Source organism: Malaclemys terrapin, chromosome 7 (assembly GCF_027887155.1).
Source record: "Malaclemys terrapin pileata isolate rMalTer1 chromosome 7, rMalTer1.hap1, whole genome shotgun sequence".
Taxonomy (NCBI): Eukaryota; Metazoa; Chordata; order Testudines; family Emydidae; genus Malaclemys; species Malaclemys terrapin.
In genome coordinates, this window is record NC_071511.1 from 85,413,474 (window position 1) to 85,425,862 (window position 12,389).

The 12,389-nt window shown below is 47.7% G+C and overlaps 1 protein-coding gene across 1 annotated transcript in view; it reads right to left on the reverse strand.

The window, feature by feature from the left end:
* Window positions 1-12,389, reverse strand: part of CDH23 (cadherin related 23) — a 516,293-nt gene that overhangs the window by 30,897 nt on the left and 473,007 nt on the right. Inside the window, exons 39-43 of the mRNA XM_054034015.1 lie at window positions 11,027-11,207; window positions 8,130-8,263; window positions 6,583-6,792; window positions 2,602-2,709; window positions 1,022-1,124 (exon numbers count right to left, since the gene is read on the reverse strand). Of these exons, the coding sequence (XP_053889990.1) occupies window positions 1,022-1,124; window positions 2,602-2,709; window positions 6,583-6,792; window positions 8,130-8,263; window positions 11,027-11,207 (736 nt within the window). The remainder of the gene's footprint in view (window positions 1-1,021; window positions 1,125-2,601; window positions 2,710-6,582; window positions 6,793-8,129; window positions 8,264-11,026; window positions 11,208-12,389) is intronic.

The following is a 12,389-nucleotide window of genomic DNA, read 5'->3' on the forward strand; positions in this document are numbered from 1 at the left end:
TAGTCTCAAAGAGTATTTCTGCAAATGCACTGATCAGCCAAGTTGTTACCAGTGTACAAGAGCCTTGAAGGAGTTTATGTTCCAAGCCAAACAAAGACACTTGTGATCTCAGAGTGGGAGTTATTTTAAGGGGAAAACGGGGGAATATTACTAGCGACTGGGGGAGATGAACAAAGTAGTTATCTGGTATAAACTGCAGAAGCCAGACATTTTACTAGACTACCTCTAAGAGCAAACACAGTTCCAGCAGCGAGGGTTACAGAAGGCTATTCCCTACACTAATGAAACATAAAGCTGCTCGACTTCTCCTGCTTTATGGCAGACAGAACTCACTTAGTCTGAAATAACAAGAACAAAATGCTGCCATATTTCAGCAAAACATGACAATAGACAGTTGGGCAGTTTGGTTGTACTAGGGCAATTAGCTTCAGTTCAGAACACACGGCAGGCTTTGTACCACAGTCTGTGACTTCAGGACATGGAGTTCATCGGCTAGATAACAGAACAGCACATTTGCCTAATGCCACCCAGACGTATGATTTCTAAAGGCATTGTCTTGTTGTGGGACAAGCAGCTGACCAAAGTGTTACTTTGGTGGGAAAAATATCCACTTGTATAAATTGACCCTGACAAAGCCCTGGCTGGGATGATTTAGTTGGTGTTGGTCCTGCTCTGTGCAGGGGGTTGGACTAGATGACCTCCTGAGGTCTCTTCTATCCCTAATCTTCTATGATTCTTCTGTGATTCTATGACCCAGCCTTCTCTCCATGTTTATCTTCATCACCCTGTAACAACATCCTAGCCCACATCAATACCCCCTCTGGGTGATCTAAAATGTTTCACTGCTCAGTGACATTGTTGACGTTCAGTTAACGATGTTATATAGGACAGCTCTTGAAGGAGGGACTTTTTTCCCTAATGGCCATCCCCTTCATCTAGCTGGAGGTAACTGGGATGGGTTGGGAATCAAAGAAAATTCCTGCAAGTTTAGAATCATGTATTAAAGGGAGGACAAACGCACCTGCTGGAGAGTTCTCCATCACCTCTGCCTCATAAGAGCTCTGAGTGAAAAGCGGCCGGTTATCATTTTCATCTGCTATTGAAATCACCAGCAGGTCAAAATCCTAAGGGTGTATGAATAAAACAAAGAAAAGGGGACAGTGACTACGTTACCCAATCCTCAACTCACTTCCTGCATCAGTGTCTGACACATAGCACCTATTCCAATTCAGCACCATGGAGAACCTAAGCCATGTGCAACCATGGAACCGCATCACCAGAACATACCATAGGATCTGTAATGCCTTTACCCAGATGCCTGGGCTTCATTCCCAATATCATATAGCAATATGAGGTCTGGGACAGCAGGGTAGGGGAATTACACATCCTATGGTATCATTCTGTAAATGCAGTTCCATAGCTGAACATGGCCAGCCCAGATTCTGCATTACTATCTTACCATGCCATTTGGAATATAGGCTTTGCACCAGGGAATTTATGCTCTCGCCATGAAAGGGTTTAAACCATATACACAGAGTCTGTGGATTTAAAGAAAATATTGTCTCCTATGTCCTATTTTATTTCAGGCAGTTAAAGAGTTAATAAAGGGGAAAGCGTGACCTCCCAGCAACCTCCTACACACACTGAACTCTGCAGGCAGCAAACAGATGCCATCTGCAGTCCTATGATACCACTCCATTTGGTCTGACTCCATTACTGCTGTCATACTGCAGTACTGTGTAACGTAGTCTGCAATGCAAAGACATAGCCTTGCTACCTTCAGACAGATACTCTTATGTAACAATATATTCCTCCACTTAAACAATAAGAGCAGAATTATACATTGTGCCCCTTTAAGGGAGACTGGGAGATTGTGAGGTCAATCAGGTGGAGGAATGTGCTGCTTCCAGAGATGGCAGCAGGCCACTTGCAGTTTCCACTCCTTCTTTCTAGAAAGGAGAGGGGGCTGGCCCCCCTAGAAGCCTCCACCCTAAAGATACCTTCTACAGGAGAACCTGGACACACAGGCCATACCACGTCTGTTCTGTTATAACACAACAGTGGGTCCAGTAAACCATGTTACTCAGCCACAATTGCAAAACCCCCTGGTATGTTACAGCACAGAATCCTGGAACTACAGAGCCACAGACTACAGAGCCACATGCTAGTATATCACCTGCATCATGTTCCAGAATGATGCCCAGGAATTCATAGCACAGAATTGCTGCATTATCTCTTCTAGTAACTTAGCACCTAGTTCTCTCTGGTACTGCCATTGTGATGTAACTCACTGTATTTCAGAAAGGCCAGGTGAAGCGAGTTGTCGCTGGGACACCATTACTGAAGTAAAGGCTGGGTAAAGGTCTATTAAGAAAATTCTATCCTGCAAGAAAAAATGTTGGCCTGGTTTTCTGACCTAGGTGGGAAATCACAGAGAAATGCGTGGGCTTGGGCCATTTGCCTCTGGAATTCAGAAGTTAATTTGGGGGAGGAGTTTGTCATATAAGTGTTTTCAGTGAATAGTCCACCCATCCCCTGATAACATAAGAAGCCTTCACCCCTGCTGCTTCAATGGAGAACCCCAGCATTGTCCATAATTACCCGCCTGGCATTGCGCGTGTTCTCAGGATTGTCCTTCACTGTGACAGTCAGTCTGTACTCAGCCACCTGCTCCCTATCCAAGGGACGGCTTACATAGACGATGCCAGTCTGGTGAGAGAAAAGGAAGGAGAAAGATCAAATAGAGATGGGTCTCCCCATGCCAAACTGATGAGAAGAACCAGCTATGGATGAGGAGCGGACAACGCGGAGCTCTACAAGTTCAGTACATGGGCCACATTGAGTCTCTAAGTGACTTGCCACATGGTCAGGCCACAGCAGTCAGTGGGACTCTCCAGAGGAATTCTGGCTGGCTCAGTTGAAATTCCACAAGAGGAGTGCACACCAGAGCTGGAGCCAGGTCACCTTTTGAAAAGGCACAATGCACGGTCCCCTCCATACCAGTCCAGCTGTGCTGACCAGTGTGCACAGAGGTTTGGTATACCATGGCTTCACCACGGCCCCTCTCAAGAGCAGCAATCTACTGCCAGCAGTGGTGCTAGACAATCACACTGTCCTGCACCCTCTAGTGTGACTGGAGCAGCAGCAAGAGATAGGGAAAACTGCTCTTTGCTCTGTCTATCCCCGCTTGTGCACCCAGACAAGACTAGTTGGAATCTGGCCCATTGTAAATAATGCACATGCAAAAGTGGAACTGTATGTGTGTGAATGGTAACAAGGCCAACATTTTCATGAAACACTCGACTTTTGGGTCCCAATAGAGCCTTATTCTCAGAGATACTGAACACTACCACTTGAACTGACTGAAGCTAGAATTGTGGATGCTTGTTGCCTTGGGAAAACGATGCATTAAGACCAACAACTGGGGCATCCTGAATGAGGGGCTGCTTGGAAAATTTGGCCCTAAATAGGGTTGCCAACATTGTATTTAAAAAATAATGGACTTTCTTCTTAGCACCCCTGATCCACTCCTCCTCTCGATATTATTAATCATTATTATTAATAATAAGCAGTACTCACCTGCATTCGCCAGGGGTATTTCTTGCTGCTTTTTGCAGCACTCAGCAACTCCCAATCTTTTTGTACAGAGATGAAGAAATAAGGGACTGTTGGCAACCCTAGCCCTAAATGACCATGCCAGGTTTGAATTTTCATGCAGTAAGTTTCTCTGTGGTCAGGCCGTGCCCCGACTGTGTGTGTTGTTACTGTTACCATGGTTGGTACATGCTTTCTCTCCCGCCTTTGGGCATTTCCATACTGAGGTTCTTTTGGGAAATTTTTCTGCAGGGAGGGCAGGGTGTGGTCTAGAGTAGTGGTCCTCAACCAGGAGGATGTTTACCCCTGAGGGTACGCAGAGGTCTTCCAGGGGGTACATCCACTCATCCAGGTATTTGCCTAGTTTTACAACAGGCACATAAAAAGCACTAGCGAAGTCAGTACAAACGAAGGCCACGTCTACACTTACAAGCTTAGAGCGGCACAGCTATACTGACACCGGAGAGAGCTCTCCTGTCAAGATAATAAAACCAGCTCAACGAACGGTCATTGCTATGTCAGCTGGAGAGTGTCTCCCGCCGCTGCGCACATGAGTGCTTATACCACTCAGGGGTGTGTTTTTTCACACCCCTGAGTGACAAAAGTTTTGCCGACATAAGTGCTAGTGTAGACATGGCCTTACATTTTATTCAGACAATGACCTGTTTATACTGTTCTATATACTATATCAGTAGTTCTCAAACCGTGATTTCATTTTAATGGGGTCACCAGAGCCAGTTTTGGACTCACTAGGGCCCAGGACAGAAATCCAAAGCCCAAGCCTCACTGCATAGGACTGAAGCCAAAGTCTGAGTTTTTAAGTGAGGTGAAAATTGGGGTACGCAAGGCAAATCAGACTCCTGAAAGGGGTACAGTAATCTGGAAAGGTTGAGAATCACTGGTCTAGAGAAACAGTCAGTTCCCCATTTTGGAAGGCATTATTATGTGGTATGCCCCTTAAATATTCTTGTTATAAATAATTAAGAGATGGAGGTTTGTGTCAAAGAGTTGTCTCTCTCTCCAGCCACAGGATGTGATGACTGGCATGCAGTGCACACTATGCCTGTAATCTGTAGCTTGTTAATGTTTAAAACATGCCAATTCTTGTGCAGTGCAAAGCAGGAAGCACCAGTTTGTTGTGCTCCAGTGCAAATTGGTGCAGATAATGTGCACAGTCCCCTGCACTGAGTGGAAGTCAGTCTCAAGCCTTTGCTCACCAACTCCCTTACTTTCAAGAGGTCAAGGTAAAAAAGAAGCAGGTGTGAGTGTAACCCACACACCTTCTGGGTGTGGTGTTCTTTCACCCACAGAAGCTTATGCTCCAATACTTCTGTTAGTCTATAAGGTGCCACAGGACTCTTTGTCGCTTTTTACAAATCCAGACTAACATGGCTACCCCTCTGATACTTGTCCCATCTAGTGGCACCAAGATGACTTAAAGAGCAATTAATGTGTCTGCTCTACAGCCTTAGCTAACAGCCAGTTGGCTTTTAGCTCATATGGTAGAGGCTCATGCACTAAGCTCCAGAGGCCCCAGGTTTGATCCTGACAACCGGGGTCTGTCAGTGTTACATGAGCATTTCTGAAGAGAAACTAGAGCAAGTGCCATATTCGACATGCAAATAAGTTGTTTAGCTATTCTCTCCCCTCCTAGGCCTCTCAGCTGCTACTGGGAAGGAGTACCTTCCTTGATGTATGAGTAGTGTCACTCTCAGTAATGTAGGATCTGGGTCTCTTGCATAGGGTTACCATATTTCAGCAAGAAAAAAAGAGGACGGGAGGAGCCCCGCCCTAGCCCCGCCCCTGCCCCTCCCACTTCCCGCCCCCCCAGAACCCCCAACCCTCCCCCCGTTCCTTGTCCCCTGACTGCCCCCTCCTGGGACCCCTGCCCCTAACTGCCCCCCAGGACTCCACTCCCTATCTAAGCCTCCCTGCCTCTTGTCCCCTGACTGCCCCAACCCTTATCCACACCCCCACCCCCAGACAGACCCCTGGGACTCCCACGCCCCATCCAACCACTCCCCACCCCCTGACAGCCCCCCCCCAGAACTCCCAACCCATCTAAACCCCTCTGCTCCCTGTCCCCTGACTGCTGCGATCCATCTCCCCACCCCTGCCACCTGACAGCCCCCCCCAGAACTCCCAAACACTCCCCCCCCTGCTCCTTGTCCCCTGACTGCCCCCTCCTGGGACCCCTGCTCCTAACTGCCCTCCAGAACCCCACCCCCTACCTAAGACTCCCTGTTCCTTGTCCCCTAACTGCCCCCTCCTAAGACCCCCCCCAACTGCCCCCCAGGACCCTACCCCCTACCTGTACCCTGACTGCCCAAAACTTTCTCCACTCCCCCCAAAAAGCCCCCCCCGTTTCTTGACTGCCACCTCCAGAACCTTCCTGCCCCCTGACCTCCTTACCCTGCTGCTCAGAACAGAGTGTTGGGCTCTGTGCGAGCCGAGCCGGACACGTGGCTGTGCTCCCCAGCACAACAAAACCCGGTCCCTGGCCCTGCACAACAAAACCCGGTCTGGCCCTCCACAGTGCTGCCGGACTGGGCTGCAAGGGAGCTGCCGGCTCAGAATGCAGGGCAGATCCGGCTCCTCTACAGCTGCTCCTGAATCCAGCCCGGGACTTCCCTGCAGCCCTCCCAGCCGCTCGCTCTGCTCTGCAGGGGGGAAATCCCGGACATTGTGAGTGCTTTACAAATTCCCCCCGGACGCTATTTTTAGCACAAAAAGGAGGACATGTCCGGGTAAATCCGGACGAATGGTAACCCTATGCAGAACACATCTGCATCTCTATTCTGTATGCAGTTATGTTTGCACCACTGCGTGTAGGGCATATGACACAGCATGTGGGAACACCTGTCACTGTATGTAGCGAATAAAGCCCTCTGCATAATGCATGTTTGTACCCATACACGTAGTGTGGGAAGGCCTATACACAGTCATGTGAGTTGCTACGTGTAGAAGGAATGAAACCAGGAGACTTACAGTGCCATTGATGTAAAAGACGTTTTCTGCATTGCCGGCTGTTATGTTAAAGGTCAGGAGACCATTCCGCCCACTGTCGGCATCGTGGGCAAGAATGCGGGTCACAAAGCTGGAGATGGGGGTGTTCTCGCTGAGTGTGAGATTCATCGGCAGGTTGAGGAGCTCAGGATCATTATCGTTAATGTCCAGAACGCACACTCCCACCATGACCTGAAATATGGAGAAGAGGATTCTGGGTAGCAAGGCAAACACCAACTGCATTTCAATGTCTCCTCACTCTTTGAATTCCTGAATGGACTCTCACTCTTCTTCCATATTACATTCAAGCTTTGTGCTTCCTTCCATGTAGCCTCATATGCCAGGAATTTGCTACGTGACCTGCCATGATCTCCTCCCTCACCTGCTTCAAGTCACTCCTTAACACAGAAGGACAGTGAGAGAAAATGGAATACACAAATAAATAAAACAGAAATCAACCTCTAAATAAAAATCATGGAATTTACAAGGAACATGCTAACCCCACCACTCAGTCATTGCGGTAGCATATCCCCTTAGCCCTTTTGCTAGTTAGATTGCAAGCTCTTCGGATCAGCGACTTTGCCTGCATACAGACGCTCCCTGACTTATGCAAAACGTTCTGTTCCGGAACGCCTTGCCTAAGTTGGGAACATGTACCCGACAATTACGCAAAAATACCAAACCAAACCAAAAGAAAAACTTACAGAACTTTTTCTGTAAGTGCGGATTTGCGTAAGACGGGTTTGCATAACCCGGGGAGCATCTGTATTTATCTATTTTTGCCTAGTACACGGAGGGTATTCAATAAATAATGATAAATCTGCTTCTCATCCATTTCAAAGCATCCATAACTCTGCCCCACCAACATCTCTTATCTCCTTCAAAACTATCCCATCCCAGACTCTGTCTAAGCTTCTCTCCTGAGAGCTTCCTTCATCTCCTTCACATACTCCTGGACTGTGCCTGAGGAGCCTGGGATTTGGCCTAATGATAAATAACAGAAACAGCAGAGCACCAAAGGTTAAACCTAAATAGGAATAGAGTAATCAAGTGGTGAGCCCAGCTCTATAAATGTGGCCTCCTGAGCCCCGCTTGGGACAGGACATGTCTCCTATGATGTGGGAGGAGGGGTCTCCTGCAATGCAATGACCAGACTGATGCCATAATTATGAAGCTACTGGCATGCCCCGAATCACAAGCCTCAACAACCTCTAGTTCACTAACTAGTGGGCTTCCTGTGCCCAATTTCAGTATACGCCAGCACTTTTTTAGGTGACACAGGTTCGAGTAGGAAGAACTTCTTCCAGCTCCAATTTGAGGCCTAGTGGAGGAAAAGAAAAGGCTGGTGGTTGTCACCTGACAGGAAAAGAATGGAAAAGGTGAGCGGAGGAAGGAGGGAGGATCAGGGATTCCTTTTTGTTCTCCGTCCCCTCACTTTTCCCATTTGGTGTACAAAGCATGCTGGGAGTGAGACATGTCAGGAAGGCCCCACTATGATCCCAGCCTCATGACCTGCCAACAGGACTCACCGTGGAGCTGAGAGGAGGTATCCCCCTATCCTTGGCAGCAATGGTGAGATTATAGAATGCAATGTTCTCTCGATCTAGCTCGGCGTCCTTCCGAACTCGCAGCTCCCCCTCCACCGGAGAGATTACAAATTCTCCTATAAGAGAGAGAGGGGGAGAAAAAGGGGGTCAGGATATTTTCCAAAGGAGGTTTGCTAGCACCAAGCAGTGAGAAATGAGGCACTCACATCAGGATAAAAAGGCAAGACCTTGCATTGGCTTCTCAAGTGGGAGTTGGTAGGGCTCTGGGGCATGTAGCTCCCTTGATTGTCACCAGTGAATTTAGGCTCTGGCCATGAAAGGGTTTCAACCACACACGTAAAGTCAAGTTGGGTCTGTGGAATTAAAGAAAATATTGCCTCCCTTGTCTTATTTTATTTTAGCCAACTAAAGTGTTAATAAAGGGGAGAGGGTCACTTCCCAGCAACCTCGTATCCACACTGAGCTCTGCAGGCAGCCAGCAGACACCATACTCTTTCCCCAAATGGTCACCTTGGGCAGTGGTTACTGCTGTGACTCTCCCCAAACAGTGAACCTGATCGTGGGAGTGGCTGGGCACTCTGATGTGCTAGGTACCCCCATCCAGGACTTGTGAATATACTGGGGTGAGCAAGAGGTGTAAATACCAGTCTGCTGAATCTTTCATGAATCAAAGCCATTTCTGTGACAATGGCTAAGTTATTGTGTTCTTATGTATAGGACATTTCCAAAGAGATTTGGAGTGGCACAATCATCACCTCTCAGGGCAAACGTACTGTACCCAGGTTATTTAGGAGACTCTGAAATGTGGGCCAGCTGGCACTTGGGCTGTCCTTCCTTCCAGAAACCTGACTTAAGTAACCATGAAAATGGTGGTGTAAATCTATTCCTGGATGTTTGTTAGTACATATCACTGCACACACAGTCTGCCTTGATTAGGAGTCTGTTCTGAGCAATGGCCCAGGACTGGGATTCCAGGGGTCCTGTAGTTCTGGTTTGAGGTGTATTGGCAGAACTGTGTATATCTGTGGTAAGCCTGCGCAAAGGCAGCATGCAACAGGCCTGGCCAGAGCCAGGGCTAACAGACTAATTTTCCATAAGATTTTTGAAATTCAGTCCCTATAATGACAAATCAGAAACTCTCCTGTTCTTCTTTAACACCCTAGGGGCTGAATGACAAATGAGCCCAAAGTGAAGCGTTTCTTTCCTCCTTAGATGTGGGGGTATATGATGCTGGTGCTAGAGACCAGGGCCGCCCAGACAGGCGGGGGGGAGGGGCAAGTGGGGCAATTTGCCCTGGGCCCCGCAGGGGGCCCCACGAGAATTTTTCAGGGCCCCTGGAGCGGGGTCCTTCACTCGCTCCGGGGCCCCCAGAAAACTCTCGTGGGGCCTGGGCCCCCGGAGCTTCTTCCGCTCTGGGTCTTCAGCAGCAATTCGGCGGCGGGGAGTCCTTCCACTCTGGGACCCGCTGCTGAAGTGCTCTAAAGACCCGCTGCGAGGGGTCCTTCTGCTCCGGGACCCGCCGCCGAAGTGACGGGTCTTCGGCGGCAATTCAGTGGCGGGGGCCCCCCACCACCGAAGACCCCAGGCCCCCTGAACCCTCTGGGCGGCCCTGCTAGAGACTGAGCATTGGGGATCTCAGATTGTTGCTCTGCGAGGTACAGCCAGCACTTCTGCATGAGCCCCAGCAGCACAGCGACTCTCAGACGACTAGAACTGCGTGTTGTACTGATGTGGTGAATAGATCCTGCTGTGTGTGGGTAGTTCAAAGTGTGGTCTTTTTTTTTCTTTTAAAACAGCTTCCATGCTCCTCTGGGATTTCCCCAAAGCCCCTCCCGAGCTGGTGCCCTTCTTTTTGTTCCCTGGATTAAACCCAAGCCCGAGTCCCCGATTAATAGGCAATAACAGGTTGAAATGGTTCCTCACAGAGCAGATGCTTCTTGTAACAGGATTTCCTGATGTAGAAACTGCAATTTCTCAGAGAAACAAGTTGAGAACATAGTTTTTGAAATGCTTCCTGAGCTTTCCTAAACCACTGCAGCCTTTTCCACTCTCTCCCCAGGTCTCTGAAAGGTTTGTGTTTGAAAAAAAAAAAGTATATTTTGAATAAAATTGCTAGTGTGGGGCTCTCTCTTTCCAGGGCAATGGGGTCATCTGAACAAGGAGGGGAAAGAAATCATGGATGCTTTTGCCTATTCCGCTTGGTCTGGTCTGGATCTCTAGGAAAAGACATTCTTCTTTACACCCTCCCTCTGCCTGCACCTGTCCACACAAAGCTGTGATCTGGACTTTCAGCCTGACCCCCTTTATTCAATGATCAGATTGTACAGCTGGACTTTCTATTGGTCTTATACTTGGAGTTGGACCTGTATCCAAGCATATAGGTGCACGTTCAGTGGACAAGAGAGAGTGTATGTGCAGAGAGGTGTTTGTTAGCAAATAGCTGTGTATACACAGGGAGCTGTGTGAGTGGACACAGGGATATACGCACATGGGCATGTGCACCAAGAAGTGTGTATATTCATTTACTTACAGGCATTTCTACAGCACTTAAGACTGCAGTAGCTGAGCACTTCACACACAATAATAATGTCCCCCTCACAACACCCCTGAGAAGTAGAGAAATGTTATTCATTTATATACTGAGGCAAGGACACTTGAAGTGACCTGCTAAGGAAGTCTGTAGCAGAGCCAGGAATAGAATCCAGACAGTTTCTGAGTACCAGTCCTGCCCCTTACCCACAAGACCATCCTTCCTCCTCAACCTATACTTACCTGTTTGTGCATATGTGGGTAAGAGGTAGTGCACAGGCATGTGTGTTTGATGGGTGTGGGAGCAATCCAAATATTAGCTTCTGCTTCTCCTCTCCATCCCTACTCACCAAGAGGGTCCCCTTCTATGATGCTGTACTCCACTTGTCCACTAGGCCCGGAGTCCCCATCATGGGCCAGGAAAGTCCACACCCTTGGGCCAGGCTGACCTTCTGTGATATCAAAGGGTCCCTCATAGGCTCTTGGAAAAGTAGGCTGGTTGTCATTGATATCATTCAGGTTCACCAACACCTGCAGTTAAGACAAGAATGTATACAGTAACGGAGAAACCATGGAGAACAATGGAAGCTGAGTCCACCTTTTTTCCTCAGTCCCAGCCTGTGGCATCTAATATCCTGATTAGAGGGTGTGAAGCAGGCACCATGACAGAGGAGTCAGGGAACATTCTTTCTCAGATTGTTTTCTTAGATTAAAATGGTGGCACCTCCTTTGTCATCTCACTTTATTAAAGGTCTCTGTATGTTTGTTTAAAACATTCCAGGGTGTCTAGGTCGTATTCAGTCTGAAGCATAAGCAAAATGCTTCCGGATTTGCTGTTTTCAGAACATACTGACCAAGGAGACAGCAAATTATCTTCCTCTTTCTGGTTTACTGAATTCTCCAAAATTCAGTAGAGTCACTAAGTTTCAAATTAACATGCTGGTTTGACCCTGAGCATGCTGGTCATATTATGGCTGTGTTCTTAGCCAAATTAAATATAGTAGGAGGAAAACAAAGTTTGTATGGGCAGGCAAAGAATCTGCGGAGCCCACAGATTTGTGATGTCCCTGAAGCTTTTGCTGTTTAGCAAAGTCCAAGTAAATCACTGCCCTGCTGTCTGATTGGCTCTGCAGAACAGCACCAGCTCCTTCTGACCACTGACATGTTATTCTGGTACTTTAAAAACAGACACCACCACTCCATTCTAATGTTGGAGCAAATTAAAGCAAAAATCAGATGATTTACATGTTTTCTGCAGCACATACAGATACAAAGCTGGACAAACTGACTACCTGAGTTATGTTGAAAAATGGATGGGCAATGTGGAATCCTAGGCCTTACAGACAGACAGTAACAATCTCAAAAACTCCTCTGACCACAGCAATCATCAGCTTGATGTGGAAGACCAGGTCCCCATATGAGTTTGCATGTTGCTGTCTTTTTAGTAGTCCGTTGCTTTACTTCTCCTTTATGTATCATACACTCAAGAGTTGTTTCTAGCATTGTGCAAACCTTAAAACCTCTGGAATTTGGGTGCTTATCCAAAACAAACTGAAAGACATGGCTACTTTGCTGAAGCGTATCTCACTATGTGAATCTCTTGGTGCTATGTGTTTCTTTTTCCTGACTAGATGAGTTATTTTTATTATTCTTATTTACTAATATTACAGCAGTGTCTATGGGCCTCAGCCAAGATCAGCCCCCATTGTGCTA